Genomic DNA, 19,326 nt, shown 5'->3' with positions numbered 1-19,326 from the left:
TCCTCCCATCCCCCTATACCTCCCTCCTTCCATCCCCTTATACCCCCTCCTTCCATCCCCCTATACTTCCTTCCTTCCATCCCCCTATACCTCCTTCCTCCCATCCCCCTATACCTCCTTCCTTCCATCCCCCTATACCTCCTTCCTCCCATCCCCCTATACCTCCCTCCTTCCATCCCCTTATACCCCCTCCTTCCATCCCCCTATACCTCCCTCCTTCCATCCCCTTATACCCCCTCCTTCCATCCCCCTATACCTCCCTCCTTCCATCCCCTTATACCTCCTTCCTTCCATCCCCCTATACCTCCTTCCTTCCATCCCCCATACCTCCTTCCTCCCATCCCCCTATACCTCCTTCCTTCCATCCCCCATACCTCCTTCCTTCCATCCCCCTATACCTCCTTCCTCCCATCCCCCTATACCTCCTTCCTCCCATCCCCCTATACCTCCTTCCTTCCATCCCCCTATACCTCCCTCCTTCCATCCCCCTATACCTCCTTCCTCCCATCCCCCTATACCTCCCTCCTCCCATCCCCCTATTTCTCCCTCCTTCCATCCCCCTATACCTCCCTCCTTCCATCCCCCTATACCTCCCTTCTCCCATCCCCTATACCCCCCTCCTTCCATCCCCCTATACCTCCTTCCTTCCATCCCCCTATACCTCCCTCCTTCCATCCCCCTATACCTCCCTTCTTCCATCCCCTATACCTCCCTCCTTCCATCCCCCTATACCTCCCTTCTCCCATCCCCTATACCCCCTCCTTCCATCCCCCTATACCTCCTTCCTTCCCCCTATACCTCCCTCCTTCCATCCCCTATACCCCCCTCCTTCCATCCCCCTATACCTCCTTCCTTCCATCCCCCTATACCTCCCTTCTTCCATCCCCTATACCTCCCTCCTTCCATCCCCCTATACCTCCCTTCTCCCATCCCCTATACCCCCTCCTTCCATCCCCCTACCTCCCTCCTTCCATCCCCCTATACCTCCTTCCTTCCATCCCCTTATACCTCCTTCCTTCCATCCCCTTATACCTCCTTCCTTCCATCCCCCATACCTCCTTCCTCCCATCCCCCTATACCTTCTTCCTTCCATCCCCCTATACCTCCTTCCTTCCATCCCCCTATACCTCCTTCCTTCCATCCCCCTATACCTCCTTCCTCCCATCCCCCTATACCTCCTTCCTCCCATCCCCCTATACCTCCTTCCTTCCATCCCCCTATACCTCCCTCCTCCCATCCCCCTATTTCTCCCTCCTTCCATCCCCTATACCTCCCTCCTTCCATCCCCCTACCTCCCTCCTTCCATTCCCCTATACCTCCCTTCTCCCATCCCCTATACCCCCCTCCTTCCATCCCCCTATACCTCCCTCCTTCCATCCCCCTATACCTCCTTCCTTCCATCCCCTTATACCTACTTCCTTCCATCCCCCTATACCTCCCTCCTTCCATCCCCCTATACCTCCTTCCTTCCATCCCCCTATACCTCCCTCCTTCCATCCCCCTATACCTCCTTCCTTCCATCCCCTTATACCTACTTCCTTCCATCCCCCTATACCTCCCTCCTTCCATCCCCCTATACCTCCCTCCTTCCATCCCCCTATACCTCCTTCCTTTCATCCCCCTATATCTCCCTTCTTCCATCCCCTATACCTCCCTCCATCCATCCTCTACACCTCCTTTCAAACCCTAGACCCACTCTGGTGTACATATCTAGGATCAGCTTTCCCTTCCCCAAGCCTAACCTTAACCATTAGGGGACGAAATCAAAACAGACCTTAGATCAGCATCTACAAGCCATGTCATCTCTGTTCCGCCTGCTTTTCTCTGCTGATGCAGGTGGCTGGTGAGTCAGTCTGGGGCTCGTATTGTGTGTGTGTGGAAGTTGTAAATTGAACACTATTGTATCATCAGCAACACTGTGACTAACTTTCTAGATCCTCTTACCTGCTACAACCACAGCCAGAAAGAGAGATTATATCCCCCGTATGCACCAGCTGTCAGAGCAGCTCACAGATCCCTGCACCTGTACATAGCCCATCTGTAAACAGCCCATCTATCTACCTCATCCCCATACTGTATTTATTTATCTTGCTCCTTTGCACCCCAGTATCTCTACTTGCACATTCATCTTCTGCACATCTACCATTCCAGTGTTTAATTGCTATATTGTAATTACTTCGCCACCATGGCCTATTTATTGCTTTAACTTACCTCATTTGCACTCACTGTATATAGACTTTTTGTTTTCTTTTGTTCTACTGTATTATTGACTGTATGTTTGTTTTACTCCATGTGTAAATCTGTGTTGTTATGTGTGTCGAACTGCTTTGCTTTATCTTGGCCAGGTCGCAGTTGTAAATGAGAACTTGTTCTCAACTGGCCTACCTGGTTAAATAAAGGTGAAATAAAAATATATCAAATAAATATCAAATATGAACTAGTGGCTTTTGCTGCTACTAAATGACTAAATGACTAGATGTCTGTGTGTGTGTGTGTGTGTGTGTGTGTGTGTGTGTGTGTGTGTGTGTGTGTGTGTGTGTGTGTGTGTGTGTGTGTGTGGTGATGTCATCATGTACATGACGTGTGTGTGTGTGGAGGAAAACAGAAGCGAGATTGCATTCTGCAACTCAGATGCTCTGTCTCACAGTGATGACATCATGGCTGTAGCATGTGTCTGGCGCAGGGCCTCTGACAAGCTGTCTGAGACTAATGTGCAGAGAGCCGTTAACGGGTTTGTGTTAATGTGGCGCATGTGTGTGTGCATGAGTGTGTACACGGGTTTGTGTGTGCTGTGCCTGTGTGTGTGTGTGTATGCTGTGTGTGCACGAGTGTGTGCTGTGCCTGCGTGTGTGTATGCTGTTCTCTTCAGTAGTTGAGTGGTGTGTTTCTGTGTCTCTAGCACAGTGATTCAGTAAAGCATCAGTCCAGCTGTCACAGTCCTATACACCCTGCCAGTAAGTAGCATGGGGGGTGAACAGCTGTCTGACTCATGACTGACCTCTCCTTTGGGGTGCTCTTGTATGTTTTCAACTGTTTTCATCCAAACCTCAGGTCTGCACCATCACCACCACCTCACTGTCAGACCCCTCACTGTCAGACCCCTCACTCACACTCCCTCACTCCCTCACTCCCTTTGTCTGGCGCCACAGTGGAACACAGAGAGTTAAGGACCCACAGGGATTCATCAGTCCTCATGACTCATTTGTACAACTTCAGTTAGAAAATGCTCCATACAGACAAGTTAATAACAGCTGAAATGGAGCAATATTTAGTTAACGTTTTAGTTGTAAGGCGTATCACACACAACAGTGCAGTGGAAAGGCTGAGTTGACAGCTTGGTGAGGTCAGTATGATGATGGGCTCATTAAAGGGGATGTGGACCAGGTTAGAGTGTCGCCGGTGTAAAATGTAACAGGATCGTGACACAGTGCCTTTAATTACACACCAGTCTGTGATGAATCTGTCCTCATCCTCCTCTTCCTCCTCCTTCACACGCACGCACACACTAGTCTGATTAATCTCTCCTTTTCTTCCTCTTTCTTCTCTCTCACACACACACACACACACACACACACACACACACACACACACACACAGTCTGGAAAGAGTGGCACCTAACCCCAACTTTACTTCTGACCCATTCTTTCCCCTTCCCTCTCTCCTCCTTCCCTCTCTCCTCTGTCTTACCTTTCACCTTTTCCACCTTTCTTCTCTCCTCCTTCCCTCTCTCCTCCTTCCATCTCTCCTCCCTCCCTCTCTCCCTATTTTCACCCCATTCTCCCAGTTAAGTAGAGCGTTTATCCTCTCTCAGCCCCCATTGCCCACTCTGTATAGGGAAATAAGCTACACTTCCATTGGAATACCAGTCTTTAGAAATACCACACTCTGTTATTCTGAGATTAGATTCCCCATCCCTGTAGAGATTGTTATTAAAATGAGCTGAAGTAGCCAGGGGCTTATGAGGTCAGTGTTTTTGAGGGGTCACCCATTTTAACACCCCCCCCCCCCCCCCCCACCTCCCAGTCCTCATCAAGTCCCATTGGTGGTGAATGAGGTGACAGTGGAAGGACAAGGTGACAGTACTTACCATGTAAAGCACTTAGTTGTGATTAGCTGTGATCTGTAGTAACAGTTCTGTTCTGTTCTATATGTAGGGAGGGAAAACAGGGGCCCAGCAGGTCCCTCACAGCTCTGACCGAGTTCAGCTGGCCTGGTCTGAGCCGATGAGCTGGCATAAACAGCACTCTGTTTACTGTCTACTGGTCAGACTGCTGAGTCACTGAGGGAGAGAGGGAGGAAAAGGGGGGGAAGAGGGAGGTAGGAGGAGGGAGGTTGGAAAGGTAGAGAGGTGCAGTGATCAGTAGTAATCATAGCCTCAAGTCTAGAGTGGTGGGAGGGGGGTGACTGAAGGGGAGGTGGTGGGAGGAGAGGGATTTGGAGAGAGAGGGAGGGGGAGGAAGTGAGGAGGAGGTTGGAAAGGTAGAGAGGTGCAGTGATCATTAGGAGGGTAATGGGAGGTGAGTGAATGGAGGGATTTGGAGAGAGAGGGAGGGGGAGGAAGTGAGGAGGAGGTTGGAAAGGTAGAGAGGTGCAGTGATCAGTAGGAGGGTAATGGGAGGTGAGTGAATGGAGGGATTTGGGGAGAGAGGGGGGAGGAGGTGAGTGAATGGAGGGATTTGGGGAGAGAGGGAGGAGGAGGTGAGTGAATGGAGGGATTTGGGGAGAGAGGGAGGAGGAGGTGAGTGAATGGAGGGATTTGGGGAGAGAGGGGGGAGGAGGTGAGCATTCAGCCGACTGTGATTCACCCTCTCTCAGGCCAGACATACCACACCCCCATCGCTGCAGGCAACAGGCTGGGCACTGGGCCTGTCTCTCCCTCTCTCTCCCTGTCTCTCCCTCTCTCTCCCTCCCTCTCTCTCCCTGTCTCTCCCTCTCTCTTCCTGTCTCTCCCTGTCTCTCCCTGTCTCACCCTCTCTCACCCTCTCTCACCCTGTCTCTCTCAATTCAATTCAAGGGCTTTATGGGCATGGGAAACATGTTAACATTGCCAAAGCAAGTGAAATAGATAATAAACAAAAGTGAAATAAACAATCAAAATTAACACTCTCTGTCTCTCGCTCTGTCTCTCTCACACACTGTTTTGTATATATTCTTGCATTCTCTGGCCCAGACTACACTATTGACTCACGCTCCTTCCTGCTCTGTGTTTCTCCCCTCCTTCAGTTTGTGGTGTGCCAGTTTCATCATGCTAAGCCCACAGTCGTTTGGCTTTTTATTTGTTGTTATTTTTAACTATGTGCTGCTGAATCATTGTGTTTGTGTGGCACGCCCTTACATCACTCCTGACCCAAAATAGACAAGACAGCCGAAGCTTAGGGCTGTATATCCTTTCACACACTGTCGTCTGTTTCTCTATCTCACAAACACACACACTCTATCGCAGTCTGAGCTGTTTCTCTCTGTGTCTCTCGCTCTCTGTGTGTGTGTGTGTGTGTGTGTGTGTGTGTGTGTGTGTGTGTCAGCCTTGTTGTTTGTCCTTAGGCTTTGTATGGAGACAGTCATGACTCCTCTGAAACCTCGTCAGTCTGTCTGGCTGCTAGATGCCCAAGAGACCCACCTGTTTACTGTCCACCGACACCCACACAGGGGAGGGGGGAATGAACTCTCATACTGACACCCACACAGGGGAGAGGGGGAATGAACTCTCATACTGACACCCACACAGGGGAGAGGGGGGAATGAACCCTCATACTGACACCTACACAGGGGAGAGGGGGGAATGCACCCTCATACTGACACCCACACAGGGGAGAGGGGGAATGAACTCTCATACTGACACCCACACAGGGGAGAGGGGGAATGAACTCTCATACTGACACCCACACAGGGGAGAGGGGGAATGAACCCTCATGCTGACACCCACACAGGGGAGAGGGGGAATGAACTCTCATACTGACACCCACACAGGGGAGGGGGGGAATGAACCCTCATACTGACACCCACACAGGGGAGAGGGGGAATGAACCCTCATACTGACACCCACACAGGGGAGAGGGGGAATGAACCCTCATACTGACACCCACACAGGGGAGGGGGGGAATGAACTCTCATACTGACACCCACACAGGGGAGAGGGGGAATGAACCCTCATACTGACACCCACACAGGGGAGAGGGGGGAATGCACCCTCATACTGACACCCACACAGGGGAGAGGGGGAATGAACTCTCATACTGACACCCACACAGGGGAGGGGGGAATGAACTCTCATACTGACACCCACACAGGGGAGGGGGGGAATGAACCCTGATACTGACACCCACACAGGGGAGGGGGGGAATGAACCCTGATACTGACACCCACACAGGGGAGAGGGGGGAATGAACCCTCATACTGACACCCACACAGGGGAGGGGGGGAATGAACTCTCATACTGACACCCACACAGGGGAGAGGGGGGGAATGAACTCTCATACTGACACCCACACAGGGGAGAGGGGGAATGAACTCTCATACTGACACCCACACAGGGGAGGGGGGGAATGAACTCTCATACTGACACCCACACAGGGGAGAGGGGGAATGAACTCTCATACTGACACCCACACAGGGGAGAGGGGGAATGAACTCTCATACTGACACCCACACAGGGGAGAGGGGGAATGAACCCTCATACTGACACCCACACAGGGGAGAGGGGGAATGAACCCTCATACTGACACCCACACAGGGGAGGGGGGGAATGAACTCTCATACTGACACCCACACAGGGGAGAGGGGGAATGAACCCTCATACTGACACCCACACAGGGGAGAGGGGGGAATGCACCCTCATACTGACACCCACACAGGGGAGAGGGGGAATGAACTCTCATACTGACACCCACACAGGGGAGGGGGGAATGAACTCTCATACTGACACCCACACAGGGGAGGGGGGGAATGAACCCTGATACTGACACCCACACAGGGGAGGGGGGGAATGAACCCTGATACTGACACCCACACAGGGGAGAGGGGGGAATGAACCCTCATACTGACACCCACACAGGGGAGGGGGGGAATGAACTCTCATACTGACACCCACAAAGGGGAGAGGGGGGGAATGAACTCTCATACTGACACCCACACAGGGGAGAGGGGGAATGAACTCTCATACTGACACCCACACAGGGGAGGGGGGGAATTAACTCTTATACTGACACCCACACAGGGGAGGGGGGGAATTAACTCTCATACTGACACCCACACAGGGGAGGGGGGGAATTAACTCTCATACTGACACCCACACAGGGGAGAGGGGGAATGAACTCTCATATTGACACCCACACAGGGGAGGGGGGGAATGAACTCTCATACTGACACCCACACAGGGGAGGGGGGGGAATGAACCCTCATACTGACACCCACACACAACCACCCCCACCGACACCCACAGAGGGGAGGGGGGGAACAAACTCTCATACTGACACCCACACAGGGGAGGGGGGGAATGAACTCTCATACTGACACCCACACAGGGGAGGGGGGGAATGAACTCTCATACTGACACCCACACAGGGGAGGGGGGGGAATGAACCCTCATACTGACACCCACACACAACCACCCCCACCGACACCCACACAGGGGAGGGGGGGAACAAACTCTCATACTGACACCCACACAGGGGAGAGGGGGGAATGAACTCTCATACTGACACCCACACAGGGGAGAGGGGGAATGAACTCTCATACTGACACCCACACAGGGGAGAGGGGGTATGAACTCTCATACTGACACCCACACAGGGGAGAGGGGGAATGAACTCTCATACTGACACCCACACAGGGGAGAGGGGGAATGAACTCTCATACTGACACCCACACAGGGGAGAGGGGGAATGAACCCTCATACTGACACCCACACAGGGGAGGGGGGGAATGAACTCTCATACTGACACCCACACAGGGGAGAGGGGGGAATGAACTCTCATACTGACACCCACACAGGGGAGAGGGGGAATGAACCCTCATACTGACACCCACACAGGGGAGGGGGGGAATGAACTCTCATACTGACACCCACACAGGGGAGAGGGGGGAATGAACCCTCATACTGACACCCACACAGGGGAGAATGAACTCTCATACTGACACCCACACAGGGGAGAGGGGGAATGAACCCTCATACTGACACCCACACAGGGGAGGGGGGGAATGAACTCTCATACTGACACCCACACAGGGGAGAGGGGGAATGAACTCTCATACTGACACCCACACATGGGAGAGGGGGAATGAACCCTCATACTGACACCCACACAGGGGAGAGGGGGGAATGAACTCTCATACTGACACCCACACAGGGGAGGGGGGGAATGAACTCTCATACTGACACTGTTACGCACGCCTCTAGAAAGAGGGAACGCAACACCCTGCTACAACTTAACTCTCCGTGGTGTGAAAGAGGTATGGACTGTAGGTGTGAGTAAGGATGACAACTAGGCAGAGAATACCGTTAACAGGGAATTTATTCCTTGACACGGTAAGTTTGGGGAAAAGGGGCTGGACGGAACCAAAGCAAAGAAAGTAAATATCAAAGCCCCCTCTCCTACCTTACCTGCCTACCCACTACTTACCTAACTAGCACCACCTGGTGCACTAACCAAAATACAGGGGATGGTCCGCCCAGGTCTTTCCTAGTGTGCATAGACAGTAAACTACTACGGGTATATGTATGCCCGCGGGCCTCTTGCCTAAACACTCCCTAGGTGCCTTCCCCTTCCCCCCTGGGAACAAAGGAAACAGAATAACAAACAATTTCACAACTAATCTGAGAAAACCTCAGGACATTAAAGAAGCTCTCTCTGAGCAACAAACTAACACAGAAAATTACAATCAGCTCTCACAGCAACAACTACACAGTACATACCAAATGTCTTAGCAACAACCAACATGCTATAACTCTCAGCCATTATCTGTGTCTCCCAGCAAATATCTCTCTGCCATCATCTGTGTGTCTCCTCCTCTGAGCAACAGCACACTGGCTTATATAGCTTTAGGTGGGGTTGTTAATTGGAGACAGCTGTGTCCTGACGAGGGGGCGGGGTCAGCTCTCCAATCAGCAATGGGGCCGACCAATCAGCTGCTTGGAGAACTTCAGGAAGCCATTACCTGAAACACAAACTATAACACAGAAACTGGGGAACGTAACAGACACCCACACAGGGGAGGGGGGGAATGAACTCTCCTACCTCTCTAAATAATACCCAGACACCATTTGAACTCTCTCTCTGTCCAGTTAGAAGGAAGTTACCCCTTGCTCCATTTCCAGCAATCCTTTTTTAAAGACTCCAATGGCATTCAGTAAACAAACAATATTGTATTCCTGCTGATGTTGTCTTTACCAACCATAGGAATGTACTTTTAACCAGACATGGACTTTCACTGTGCTACTTAGAGAATGACTACCAGAGATGTGGGGTAAAGGCATCACTCTGTGTGGTTTCACTAAAACTGACTCTGATTAGGGTTGATGGCTGCAATTATGTCTCTCTCTCTGTGTGTGTGTGTGTGTGTGTGTGTGTGTGTGTGTGTGTGTGTGTGTGTGTGTGTGTGTGTGTGTGTGTGTGTGTGTGTGTGTGTGCGTGTTTTCTAGTGAAGTGAAAAGCTGAGACATGTTTTTTAGGGCAGATTCTCTCTCTCTGGGGTCCAGGGTTTGGATGGGTCTGACTGTTCCTCCTTACCGATCATTTGGAGAACAATGGTGGCCACACATCCTGTCCCCTCCTCTACTCACCATCCCTCGCTCTCTCCTCCTCTAGACAGAACCAAACCGTTATGCTGTAATGTACTACATAGCATTGTACTGTATCTTTGAAAATGTGAGAATGGTTCAAGTGAAAGACCGGGGGAGAGCGAGGGGGAGAGACAAAGAGCGAGGGGGGGAGAGAGTGGGGGAGAGGGGGAGAGAGAGAGAGTGGGGGAGAGAGAAGGAGAGGGGGAGAGAGTGGGGGAGTGAGAAAGAGAGTGGGGAGAGAAGGAGAGAGTGGGGGAGAGAGAAGGAGAGTGGGGGAGAGAGAAGGAGAGAGAAGGAGAGTGGGGGAGAGAGAAGGAGAGAGAAGGAGAGTGGGGGAGAGAGAAAGAGAGTGGTGGAGAGAGAAGGAGAGAGAGTGGGGGAGAGAGAAGGAGAGTGGGGGAGAGAGAAGGAGAGAGAGTGGGGGAGAGAGAAGGAGAGAGAGTGGGGGAGAGAGAAGGAGAGAGAGTGGGGGAGAGAGGGGGAGAGAGAAGGAGATAGAGAGAGTGGGGGAGAGAGAAGGAGAGTGGGGGAGAGAGGAGAGAGAGTGGGAGAGAGAGAAGGAGAGAGAGTGGGGGAGAGAGAAGGAGAGTGGGGGAGAGAGAAGGAGAGAGAGTGGGGGAGAGAGAAGGAGAGTGGGGGAGAGAGAAGGAGAGTGGGGGAGAGAGAAGGAGAGTGGGGGAGAGAGAAGGAGAGTGGGGGAGAGAGAAGGAGAGTGGGGGAGAGAGAAGGAGAGAGAAGGAGAGAGAAGGAGAGAGAGTGGGGGAGAGAGAAGGAGAGAGAAGGAGGAAAAAGGAGACATAACAGCAGAGCAGCAGGTATTGACTTATGACATACTTCAGAAGACGCAATACACACACACACACACACACACACACACACACACACACACACACACACACACACACACACACACACACACACACACACACACACACACACACACTACCCCGTGGGTTGCCAGACATCTGGAATGGGGTTAGAAAACGCTGAATGAAAGAATCTTTAATCACACTCGATTGGTTGTGTGACCCCGGCCATGGGCCAATCAAAACAGCCCTAGCAGGGTTATCTGTCTCTGAATGATTGTCTAATGGACGGTTTTACTGCCCGCTAGGCTTCACTGCATCTCAGCCCCCGGTGTGTGTGTGTGTGTGTGTGTGTGTGTGTGTGTGTGTGTGTGTGTGTGTGTGTGTGTGTGTGGGTGTGTGTGTGTGTGTGTGTGTGTGTGTGTGTGTGTGTGTTTCTCTCTGGACATCCTGCAGTGGTTTTCTACCCTGTGAAGTCACACCTCTCTCCATCTGTGTGTTCAGGTCAAGAAAATATTTAGGGCCTCGAAAGGATGGTATTAAATATTATCATAATATATGATATATTTTTCAAGGTGTTTGTTTTGACAGAGGTGGTGTGCTTTCACACCTCAGGAAATGAGTACTGGTGGCACTGCTCAGAGTAAAATATACGAAGAGGTGCATGTTGGACAGCCAACATCAACCCTGGTCTGAGTTAAAGGAGGAACAGGAGAGGGTTTGTAGGCTGTAAACACACCAGGGCTGTGTGTGTGTGTGTGTGTGTGTGTGTGTGTGTGTGTGTGTGTGTGTGTGTGTGTGTGTGTGTGTGTGTGTGTGTGTGTGTGTGTGTGTGTGTGTGTGTGTGTGTGTGTGTGTGTGGCCTACATTTGAGACTGTGAGGAGTGAGAACCAGGCCATTTCAGCCCCTCTGTCCACATAAATCAAAACCCTAAAACTAGCAACCATATATGCATCACAGTCATGAGTTACATACTGTATGAATGCAGGGGGCACCTAGCAATGTGCAGCTGCCAGTGGTAGACCATGAAGTACCAATTGTCCTTGGTAAATGATTTGAATAGATTCTTAATGTTCTGGGAATTTGACCTGGCCAAACTGAAGGCCTATTTCTTACGGGGATTAACTGTAATGATGATGTGTCCAAGACCCGTTTCTCCCACCAACTTGTTCCTGTTTATTCATGGCAGTGAGAGGGGAGGACAGGAGAGGAGGAGGGGACGTTAGAGGAGAGTGTCTGTGGGTTGTCGTGTAAGCGTCTAGACGAGCCAGGTCAGAAGTCATCATAATACACATGGCCCTTCCCAGGAGCCATTGGGGCCTGCTGTATCAATGACTACGTTTCCCATGTGTCCCGCGGTTACAACGAAAGCAACTATTGTAAATGTTTTTATTCCCTGTAGCTCAGTTGGTAGAGCATGGTGTTTGCAACACCAGGGTTGTGGGTTCGATTCCCACGGGGGGCCAGCACAGAAAAAAAAAAAAAAATGTATGAAATGTATGCATTCACTACTGTAAGTCGCTCTGGATAAGAGCGTCTGCTAAATGACTAAAATGTTTGTTCCTGTCCTCAGGTCAGCCCCAGGCTCGATCCACCCACATCCACCCCACCCAACCCTGCCTAACACAGTCAACCAGCCAGCCACGAGACGGAGCCAAGCCCCACACACAACCCTCCCTAACACAGTCAACCAGCCAGCCACGAGACGGAGCCAAGCCCCACACACACGGCCCCAACTGCACGCACGCCCCTCACACCAACGGAGTGAGGAACGGAGGCCCCTGTGATCGGCCGGCCCCTGGCTCCCTCCCTAAGGCAGCCTCTTCCTCCTCCTCGTCGGGGATGAAGAACTCCAAGAAGCTCCAGTCCAACCCCTCCATCACCTCTCAGAGCAGCAAGAGGAGCAAGAGCTCCTCCAAGAGCAACAGCTCCCAGATACCTACAGAGGTACAGGATGGTGAGTTGTTACCTGATCTAGTCTCTCACTGTATCCTATACTTCCTCCCTCCTCCTGTGTCTCATCTCCTATTATTCTCCATCCCTTCTCCCGTCTCCCCCATCCTCTTGTCCAAACAGTATGCATTCTCAAGCAACTTACCAGGTCAAATAAAGATGAATAACTCCCATCTCTCCCTCTCAGACTGTTGTGTTCACTGTATCCTGGCCTGTCTGTTCTGTGAGTTCCTGACTCTGTGTAACATCGTGTTGGACTGTGCCACCTGTGGTTCGTGTGCGGGGGACGACTCGGCGTGCTTCTGCTGCTGCTGCGCCTCGGAGGAGTGCGGCGACTGTGAACTGCCGTGTGACATGGACTGTGGGATCATCGACGCGTGCTGCGAGTCTGCAGACTGCCTGGAGATCTGTATGGAGTGCTGCGGCCTCTGTTTCTCCTCCTGAGCCTCCCAAACTGCAGTGGGTGATATCTCTCTGTCTCACACAGCCCAGGCTCAGTAGAGAGGGTAATGGAGGGGCAGGACCATTGGCCAATATTGAGGACATATTGAGAGTTGCCATTGGTCCACGTAAGGACATATCATTGGCTTTGACCAAGATCAAGTGCTGGCATTGGTCAATGTTGTGGACAATCCATTGGAATTGACCAATCTAAGGACATGGACTACTCTTTGGCTTGTCCTGCTCACCTCTCTTCTGTGTTGCCTGTCAGTTTGCTAAGGAGAATTATGGATATCTCCCTTGTTACCACCCATTGCTATGCAGATGTGTATACTGCATGATAGCTGTGATCCAGCGATGGTTCTGAACGGCTTCTCTCTCTGGACTGTTCCTTTGGACCCTCAGTGATCTGCCTCAGTGAGCTGTCTCTTCTTACAGCAGAACCCCCTGTCTCCAGAGGCTCAGCAGCACAATGAATGGATCTCTCCATGCATGAAAATGACCTCGCAGGCAAATGAGAAAATGGCTCCATTTAACAGGATTTCAGTGTTTCTGTAGATAAGACAGCAGAGTAATAGGAAAATGGTCGCTCAGATCGGAGCAGAACCCTAGTTTGTCCTTGGCAAGGTTAAAGTCTTCCAGTTTTAGTGCTAACCGTTTTTCTCAGCGTGCACAGTTTGTGTGGAGGGTGTGTCTACTGTAGATGACTAGGACTGGGAGTAGGGGGCTTGGCTACAAACCAATGGAAATATGTCAACACTAAACACGTTTTCATCCACAGTTTATGCAAGTGAAGTCATACCGTATAAACAAAAATCAGGACAGCTGTGAAAAAATACAAAAATACAAAAAATGCCGACATTTTTGTGCCGGTAAAATGTATTATGCGAGAAATGGTGAAGTGATGATCGACGCTTGACTGCCATTTGACAAGTACAGATATTCTCACTCTTATCCATAATAACCGTATCATGTAGACGAGCCTATCTGCTCAGTATCTGAGAGCTGATGGCTACAGCGCATCTGCCAAGACCAGAGTTGGCAAATTTGCTATTTAACACAGCAGTTTTTGTGACTAAACTATTGGTAGAGTTGAAAATGCGATGGAAACACTTTAGATTTACTTTAGATGTTAGATTTAGATTTTTATTTGGTACATGAAAGCTGGAGAGGAAAAGTACATTTTGTGTCACTGCTTTATCAGGCACTGATTTTTATACGCATATTTTCTTTATGCAAATTCAGAATATTTGCATGAACATCTGTCTCAAATTGGATGGAAACCTAGCTACTGCTACAAATATTTTTTTTCCGTAGCCAGCATTAGCACACCTGATTCAGCTAATCGAGATTTTATGGTTAGTTGATGAATTGAGTAGTGCTGGGCTGGAACGAAAGTCTGCAGTGTTTGTAGGGGCGTTATTGACAGACCAAACAATCGACACATCCTCCATCTGACTCAAACATGTGAAAGGAGAGCTCGTCTTTCATCTTTCTGTAATTGTCCAAATGTCTGGCTGTAAACTGATCACAGATGGTTACTAACAGATAGACTGGAAGAGATCATTCAAACTCTCAATGCTTTTACCTCCTCATTCTCTTGTACTGTATAGTATGTGAACGGAAGGCCTCTGCTTTACTCCAGGCCTGGATTGTCTCTCCTTGCAACAAAAATTCTATTAATCCATCTTATTTTGTGTAGATTTTAGTTTAGATATTTGCATTTCTCTTCCAATGTGAAATCACATTTCTATGTTATCAGTTCCAACCTCTCTCCCTGCAAAGCAGTCGTTCTTCAAAATGTCATTTCATTCCCAGATTTAGAATATCTGCGGATATTATGCTAAGTATGATCCATATGCTAGCATTTTGAATGGTAAGTATATTAGTTTTATCATAATAGAATAGATCCTGCACACTCCAACACATACCCTTTTCTGCCCAGCAACTCATGAGATATAATGTCTTTTTCTACTAAGATTATGTTTGTATATTTTATACCCAGTGGGTTCTGATTGCCCTCAGCAAAAACTGTGTTGGTCCTCTTATGACTTTGGGGTCTATTCAATCTGAAACTCTGAAGCGTTACAGATTCTGCGCTATGCATTTTAAGGTAATTTCCGATTGGGCCGACATTTGCAGCGTTTACCGTGAATGTAGTCAATCATGCTGTAGAGCTGAACTTCCGCGATGCAGATTGAATAGGGCCCTTTGTCTCTCAGAAATACCAAAGCAAATCAAAGAGTTTGCTGTTGCTGAATCTTTACATCCTATATTCTGTGGAAGGTTTTAAACTTGGTTGTAGGCTATGGCTAATCAAACTAGCCAATTGCTTGATTCCAAAGACTACAGACTTTACAGATAGATAATCTGTATTGTATTACTGGGTGTAACTAGTAATGAAAGACATGCCTTATTGGGAATACTAGGAATCTCTGATGAAAGAGCTAACTGTACATCTACATGGAGATTAAGGTAAGATTAAAAATATGCATTAAAGTTTTATTCCGGATTACAAATAATGTGGAGAGAGGTGTCATATTGTACATCCAAGTCATTGCTGAGTAAAGCCCTGGAAATATGCCTACTCTTAACAATAGTGTTTTTAATTGAAAATAAAACTAGAAATCAGAAGTGGGAATTTGAGAGATACAGTTGAAGTCGGAAGTTTACATAAACTTAGGTTGGAGTCATTAAAACTTGTTTTTCAACCACTCCACAAATTTCTTGTAAACAAACTATAGTTTTGGCAAGTCCGTTAGGACATCTACTTTGTGCATGACACAAGTAATTTTTCCAACAATTGGTTACAGACAGATTATTTAAGCTATAATTCACTGTATCACAATTCCAGTGGGTCAGAAGTTAACATACATTAAGTTGACTGCCCCTTTAAACAGCTTGGAAAATTCCAGAAAATGATGTCATGGCTTTAGAAGCTTCTGATAGGCTAATTGACATAATTTGAGTCAATTGGAGGTGTACCTGTGGATGTATTTCAAGGCCTACCTTCAAACTCAGTGCCTCTTTGCTTGACATCATGGGAAAATCAAAAGAAATCAGCCAAGACCTCAGAAAAAAGGTTCATCCTTGGGAGCAATTTCCAAACGCCTGAAGGTACCATGTTCATCTGTACAAACAATAGTACGCAAGTATAAACACCATGGGACCACGCAGCTGTCATACCGCTCAGGAAGGAGATGCATTCTGTCTCCTAGAGATTAATGTACTTTGGTGCGAAATGTGCAAATCAATCCCAGAACAACAGAAAAGGACCTTGTGAAGATGCTGGAGGAAACAGGTACAAAAGTATCTATATCCACAGTAAAACGAGTCCTATATCGACATAACCTGAAAGGTCGCTCAGCAAGGAAGAATCCACTGCTCCAAAACCGCCATAAAAAAAAGCCGACTACGGTTTGCAACTGCACATGGGGACAAAGATCGTACTTTTTGGAGAAATGTCCTCTGGTCTGATGAAACATGAATAGAACTGTTTGGCCATCATGACCATCGTTAATGTTTGGAGGAAAAAGGGGGAGGCTTGCAAGCCGAAGAACACCATCACAACCGTGAAGCACGGGGTGGCAGCATCATGTTGCAGGAGGGAGTGGTGCACTTCACAAAATAGATGGCATTATGAGGAAGTAAAATTATGTGGATATATTGAAGCTACATCTCAAGACATCCGTCAGGAAGTTAAAGTTTGGTGGCAAATGGGTCTTCCAAATGGACAATGACCCCAAGCATTCTTCCAAAGTTGTGGCAAAATTATTTAAGGACAACAAAATCAAGGTATTGGAGTGGCCATCACAAAGCCCTGACCTCAATCCTATAGAAAATTGTGGGCAGAACTGAAAAAGCGTGTGCCAGCAAGGAGGCCTACAAACCTGACTCAGTTACACCAGCTCTGTCAGGAGGAATGGGCCAACATTCACCCAACTTATTGTGGGAAGCTTGTGGAAGGCTACCGGAGACGTTTGACCCAAGTTAAACAATTTAACGGCAATGCTACCAAATACTAATTGAGTGTATGTACTTCTGACCCACTGGGAATGTGATGAAAGAAATAAAAGCTGAAAGAAATAATTCTCTACTATTATTCTGACATTTCACATTCTTAAAATAAAGTGGTGATCCTAACTGACCTAAGACAGGGAATTTTTACTAGGATTAAATGTCAGGAATTGTGAAAAACTGAGTTTAAATGTATTCGTCTAAGGTGTATGTAAACTTTCGACTTCAACTGTATACGTATATGAAGCCGTAATAATGTTTGTTGTTTTGGATACACTCTGGATCAAACAGGGAACCGTATCTAATGTAGTCAAACTGTGGTGTTAACTCTTAAATAGTTAGGAGACAACTGGAATATAATCAACTTGATACTGCCCGAGTGAACAGTGACTTTTTGCATTCCCTGACAGTGCAAGGTTCCCCTCCACTACAATCTCTCTGAGTTTTTCCTTTTTCATGTCTTGTCTCGTGAAATGGGCCTTGAGACATCTCATGGGTGTCAAGATGAAATCTTAGCTTGCTCTGGTGAAAGTAGCTGATACAAACATTATGTCCAGTACATGTGTTTAGTGGTTACCCAGTACCATGTGTAATAAAATGACCGTGTTAGAAGTGAAACGGTGTCTATATTTTTGTCATCAGGTACCGATGCAGACTGGTCTTTCCTCTATGTATCTACCATTATGTCCATATTTACTTAAATGCCTCTTCTCTGAACAGACTAAGGGCTCTATTCAATTTGTATCGCTGAAGTGTAACAGATTGCACCATAGAAATGTAAAGGTAATTTCTGATTGAGCCGACATATGCAGCTTTTACCGTGAATACAGTCTTCATTAACGCTGGAACATTACCTTTAAGATTCAATCATGTTGTATTGAGTAACACTTTATTTTGATAGGCCCTAAATAGAGTATCTACAGTCGTGGCCAAAAGTTTTGAGAATGACACAAATATTAATTTCCACAAAGTTTGCTGCTTCAGTGTCTTTAGATATTTTTGTCAGATGTTACTATGGAATACTGAAGTATAATTACAAGCATTTCATAAGTGTCAAAGGCTTTTATTGACAATTACATGAAGTTGATGCAAAGAGTCAATATTTGCAGTGTTGACCCTTCTTTTTCAAGACCTCTGGAATCTGCCCTGGCATGCTGTCAATTAACTTCTGGGCCACATCCTGACTGATGGCAGCCCATTCTTGCATAATCAATGCTTGGAGTTTGTCAGAATTTGTGGGTTTTTGTTTGTCCACCCACCTCTTGAGGATTGACCACAAGTTCTCAATGGGATTAAGGTCTGGGGAGTTTCCTGGCCATGGACCCAAAATATCGATGTTTTGTGCCCCGGGCCACTTAGTTCTCACTTTTGCCTTATGGCAAGGTGCTCCATCATGCTGGAAAAGGCATTGTTCATCACCAAACTGTTCCTGGATGGTTGGGAGAAGTTGCTCTCGGAGGATGTGTTGGTACCAATCTTTATTCACAACAATTGAACTGCTCTCCTTGAAGTTCTTGATGATCCGATAAATGGTTGATTTAGTTGCAATCTTACTGGCAGCAATATCCTTGCCTGTAAAGCCCTTTTTGTGCAAAGCAATGATGACGGCACGTGTTTCCTTGCAGGTAACCATGGTTGACAGAGGAAGAACAATGATTCCAAGCACCATCCTCCTTTTGAAGCTTCCAGTCTGTTATTCGAACTCAATCAGCATGACAGAGTGATCTCCAGCCTTGTCCTCGTCAACACTCACACCTGCGTTAATGAGAGAATCACTCACATGATGTCAGCTGGTCCTTTTGTGGCAGGGCTGAAATACAGTGGAAATGTTTTGGGGGGGATTCAGTTCATTTGCATGGCAAAGAGGGACTTACAATTAATTGCAATTCATCTGATCACTCTTCATAACATTCTGGAGTATATGCAAATTGCCATCATACAAACTGAGGCAGCAGACTTTGTGAAAATTAATATTTGTGTCATTCTCAAAACCTTTGGCCACGACTGTACAGTCATGAAGGAAGTTATTGGCACCCTTGATGAAGATGAGCAAAAAAAGACTGTTCTGATGTATTGAATGCTGAAACGTTAATCTTTTAACCTTTCTTAAATTAAACATATTTTTTATGGTGAGCATATTTTTTGGGCGAGCATCTCAATTCACATTGGTTGAGCACCCTCCATGTCTTTCCAAAACAGACTATCAAATAAATAATACAAATATTGAGCTATATTTTATGGGAAAAAAAGGGAATTATATTATTTTATACTAATACAATTGCTCAGAGAAAGATTTTGTTTAACAAGTTAAAAAAATATATATCCTCAAA

The 19,326-nt window shown here is 47.8% G+C and overlaps 1 protein-coding gene across 3 annotated transcripts in view; it reads left to right on the top strand.

The window, feature by feature from the left end:
- LOC106565701 (uncharacterized) overlaps positions 1–17,614 on the top strand; it is a 49,427-nt gene extending 31,813 nt beyond the window's left edge. For all 3 annotated transcript variants that reach the window (XM_045691695.2, XM_045691694.2, XM_045691693.2), the window contains 2 exons: positions 12,159–12,542; positions 12,726–17,614. In XM_045691695.2, coding sequence (XP_045547651.2) covers positions 12,159–12,542; positions 12,726–12,982 — 641 coding nt within the window. In that variant the 3' untranslated portion in view covers positions 12,983–17,614. The remainder of the gene's footprint in view (positions 1–12,158; positions 12,543–12,725) is intronic.
- Positions 17,615–19,326: the final 1,712 nt, after the last annotated feature.

Source organism: Salmo salar, chromosome 12 (assembly GCF_965601325.2).
Source record: "Salmo salar chromosome 12, fSalSal1, whole genome shotgun sequence".
Classification (NCBI taxonomy): domain Eukaryota; kingdom Metazoa; phylum Chordata; class Actinopteri; order Salmoniformes; family Salmonidae; genus Salmo; species Salmo salar.
This window is presented reverse-complemented; position numbering and strand designations above follow the sequence as displayed.